This window comes from Lutra lutra, chromosome 10 (genome assembly GCF_902655055.1).
Source record: "Lutra lutra chromosome 10, mLutLut1.2, whole genome shotgun sequence".
Classification (NCBI taxonomy): Eukaryota; Metazoa; Chordata; class Mammalia; order Carnivora; family Mustelidae; genus Lutra; species Lutra lutra.
The window spans coordinates 60,987,974-60,992,203 of record NC_062287.1 but is presented as its reverse complement, the minus strand read 5'-3'; the positions used below and the strand labels follow the sequence as shown (position 1 = coordinate 60,992,203).

At 38.1% G+C, this 4,230-nt stretch overlaps 1 protein-coding gene across 1 annotated transcript; it reads right to left on the bottom strand.

The window, feature by feature from the left end:
- Positions 1-722: 722 nt before the first annotated feature.
- On the bottom strand, positions 723-1,685 carry LOC125079550 (putative olfactory receptor 56B2). Its single transcript, XM_047693232.1, has one exon. It carries the CDS (start codon positions 1,680-1,682, stop codon positions 723-725), a length of 960 nt encoding a protein of 319 aa, XP_047549188.1. The 5' UTR covers positions 1,683-1,685.
- Positions 1,686-4,230: the final 2,545 nt, after the last annotated feature.

Here is a 4,230-nt window from a genome sequence, read left to right as displayed (position 1 = left end):
TCAAGTGCTTGATAACAATTGCATATCTTCTTTCTTAAAAAATTTTATCTATTTGAGAGAGAGAGAGAGCCTGAGTGGGGAGAGGGGCAGATAGAGATGGAGAGGGAGAAGCAGACTCACTGCCGAGCATGGAGCCTGATGTGGGGCTCAATCCCAGGACCCTGACATCATGACCCAAACCGAAGTCAGATGCATAACCAACTGAGCCACCTGGGAGCCCCCATTGCACATCTTCTTCAGAGAAATGTCTACTCAAGTGCTTTGTCCGTTAAAAAAAATTAAGACACTTTAAAAAGCAAATATACAAATGACAGGAGTAAGTCCTATGTTATCAGTATTTATATCAATGTACATGGATTAAACTCTGATTAAAAAAAAAACAAAGATTGGCCAATATCTACAGACCCCCTCAATTTGACATTGTCTAGAAGTTCTAGACAGGGCAACTAGGTAGGAAAATGAGATGAATATTCCACTTGTCCTTCCCTTGGATTGCTTGAGATAATCAGCATCATTTTGTTCAGCTGGAGATCATTCTTGAATCCAAGATTTCAAATATAGTTTCACCACTTTTTATTTTGAAGTTTTATTTTCACCAGATTCATTTATACTAAGTGAAAAATTGCCAGTGTATATGTTCCTTAGTTCTTCTGACATATGCAGTGTTAGAGAATATAATCAATGAATAAATATGCAAATTAGAAATGAACTTCATCACTATGTTAGTTGCCCTTGATGTTCAGCTTCAGAACCTTATATAAGCCCTGCCTGAGCTCCTTGTTCTTGAGTGCATATACCATGGGGTTGAGGGCAGGAGGAATGACATTGTGTAATACATTAAGTAAAACTGGGATGAGGGGAACTGTCATTGTTGCACTATGGGTGATGGAAATGACTATGATGACAGTGTAAAAGAACAAGATTAGGATTAGGTGAGAAGTGCAAGTACTTAGGGCTTTGGATGCAGCTTCTGCTGAGTTCAGCTTCAGCACTGAGTGAAGTATCAAAGCATATGATAAGAAAATCAAACCCAGATCACTTCCCATCAGTGCCCAGGCCAGAAATAGCTGGCAGATGCTATTGATGGTCCTGTCATCACAGGATAAGCTAGTGACTCCAAGGTTAGAGCACAGGCAGTGCTCAATTTGGTTCTGTGAACAGTAGTGCCTCTGAGCAGCCAACACCGGCACTGGGATGATAGCCAGGCTGTTTCTGAGTGCCATGAGCATAGTTGCTTTGACCACAAAAGATTCAGTAACTACTGCTGGATAGCGTAGTGGTCTACAAATGGCTACATATCTGTCTATAGCCATGCAGACAAAGATACCTGATTCCATGCCCACAAAACAGTGTATGACATACATCTGAGCAAAGCACTCTGGGAGACTGATGGCCTTAGCACTGAACCATAAGATGGCCAAAATCTTGGGCATGATGGTGGTGGCCAGTCCCATGTCTACCACAGCCAGGATCCCCAGGAAATAGTACATAGGCTGGTGCAGTGTGGCCTTTTGTTTGATGGTGGTCAGAATAAGGATGTTGGCAGTGAGAGCTGAGAGATAGAGGAGAGCCAGGGGCAGGGAGAGCCAGTGCTGCCAGGTGTGAATGCCTGGGAACCCCATCAGAATGAACTCAGAGACTTGGAACTTAGAGATGTTGGAATCTCTGGGATCCTGGAACATTTTCACTAAGAGAAAAAATATATATATTCAAAGTTATTATTCTACTCTATTAACTCTCAGATAGTATTTGAAAAGGAGTTACCTAGGTTCATGATACCGAAGGGGGATTCATATTCATTATACTCATTCCACTACTAATATTAATGGGATACTAATATGAAACTGGAACTGGGGTAGTGCATTTCTTGTTATAAGTCATTTAATCTCACAAACACTATATAAGGTGGGACATAAGGTTGCTACTCAGGGCTGCTGGGTTGGTTTAGTCCATTAAGCATCTGCCTTCAGCTCAGGTCATGATCTCAAGATCCTGGGATCAAGTCCTGCATCAGACTACTTGCTCAGCTCAGAGCCTGCTTCTTCCTCTCCTTCTGCCATTTCCCTGTTTGTTTTTTTTCTCTCTCTCTCTCAAATAAATAAAAAATCTTAAAATAACAAGATTTCTGCTCTCTCATCATTGAGGAATAGAACATTATAGTGATCTGGATCTTGCTTATTATCTTTCATACTAGGTCATGGAAGCTCGACAAAAAGAAAACCATTTGATATCATAGCCTGGTATTTTTTTAAATTTTTATTTATTTTTTAAATTTCTTTTCAGTGTTCCAGAATTCATTGTTTATGCACCACACCCAGTGCTCCATGCAATACGTGCCCTCCATAATACCCACCACCAGGCTCACCCATAGCCAGATCTTTAAATTTGACTTTGCTAATGGATTGTTTTCTTTGTAGACCAAATGCAAGTGTCAGAGTAGAAACTTTCATGCATGAAGTCTTCTCAGATGACAGATAAGGTCATAGACTTGAGTATTTCTTAAGTAATCACAAATATTATTTGTCATTATAATATTTAAGGTGAGTTAGTATTTCAGTTTTATATGAAGTAAAGTGATATCCAAAATGCTAGTTGCCTGTCTAAATCCATGCAACTATAAAAGAGATAATATGGTTTGTAAATATCAGTATTTTTAAATCAGCTCTTACTTTTCCCCCTTTGGACATGGTTTAAACAGTCCAGATAGTCACAGCAGAATTGAAAACAAAAGACAAAAACTGACAAACCAATGAGTTTGGGATCAAGATTTTGTTCAGAAGTTCTGCTAAAATCAAATCACTCTATATAATACACTTTTTTGATATAGCATTTTATTAATATTTTAATTTAAAATGAAGGCAGATCATATTGTATGTTTTTTCGAAATGTACTCTACTAATTATTTATTTCTTTGTAAGTATTTCATATATTAAGGATACTACATAAAGAACATTTAAAATTATTATGAATTAAAATTATATTATGTACAGAAAGGCAATGCAGATTTATTCACCTAGTCCAGATAATGGTGCCCTGTACTCCTTATAACATGATGAACTAAGTAAATGAAAAAATATGTAACTATGAATTTTTAATTAAGAAAATATACCAATATTTTTAACAAAATGCTAAATTTCAAATTAAAAATACCTGAGAATGAAGGGCGCCTGGGTGGCTCAGTCATTAAGCATCTGCCTTCAGCTCAGGCCATGATCCCAGAGTCCTGGGATTGAGCCCCACATCAGGCTCCCTGCTTGGTGGGAAGCCTGCTTCTCACCATCCCCACCCCCGCTGCTTGTGGTCCCTCTCTCACTGTCTCCCTCTGTCAAATAAAAAAATAAAATGTTTTTTAAAACTACCTGAGAATGAAAGAGATAAATGATATCAAGATCTTTAAAACTGCAAACTGGGGGCACCTGGGTGGCTCAGTGGGTTAAAGCCTCTGCTTCGGCTTGGGTCATGATCCCAGGGTCCTGGGATGGAGTCCCGCATCGAGCTCTCTGCTCAGTGGGGAGTCTGCTTCCTCCTCCTCCTCTCTCTCTCTCTCTCTGCCTGCCTCTCCACCTACTTGTGATCTCTCTCTGTCTGTCAAATAAATAAATAAAATCTTTAAAAGAAATAAAAAATAAAAATAAAACTGCAAACTGCTGCTATAGTAGTTTGAAGATATACTGTATAGGATGGATGCTCTAGTGTCTATGGTTTGGCATTTTAACACCCAAACCTGAACAGTGAAATAGCTTTGGCCATACTATTTTGAGTACTAATAGTGAGAGTCCTTCCTCAGTTCAGAGCAGTGGAATAGCTTCAGCTTTAAAGACAAATAGAAAGACTGTTTCTAACTTCCCAAAGGACTGAGGATGTATACCTGTGTCTAGTTCATTAAGTCAACATACGTATCTCCCTAAAAAACAAAGGCATGGTGTTTGGGTCATTTATATCATTGGTTTATCCCAAGAGCCTGGAACTTAAAGGCACTCGGTACATATTTGTTATATGTAATAATACTGGAGGAGGATTAAACAGTTTATATACCCATGATTCTTTCATTACTCATGAAGAAGTTTGAGCTATTCACACACATATTAACATATGAATTTATGTTAAAAATGTATGGTAATGGAGAATCATATCAAAACAGAAAGGGTTAGAAGAGAATAACAGATATTTTATCAAAACCAAAATAAAATTTAAAAAATAAAATAATAGATACTAGCATGAAAAAGACAA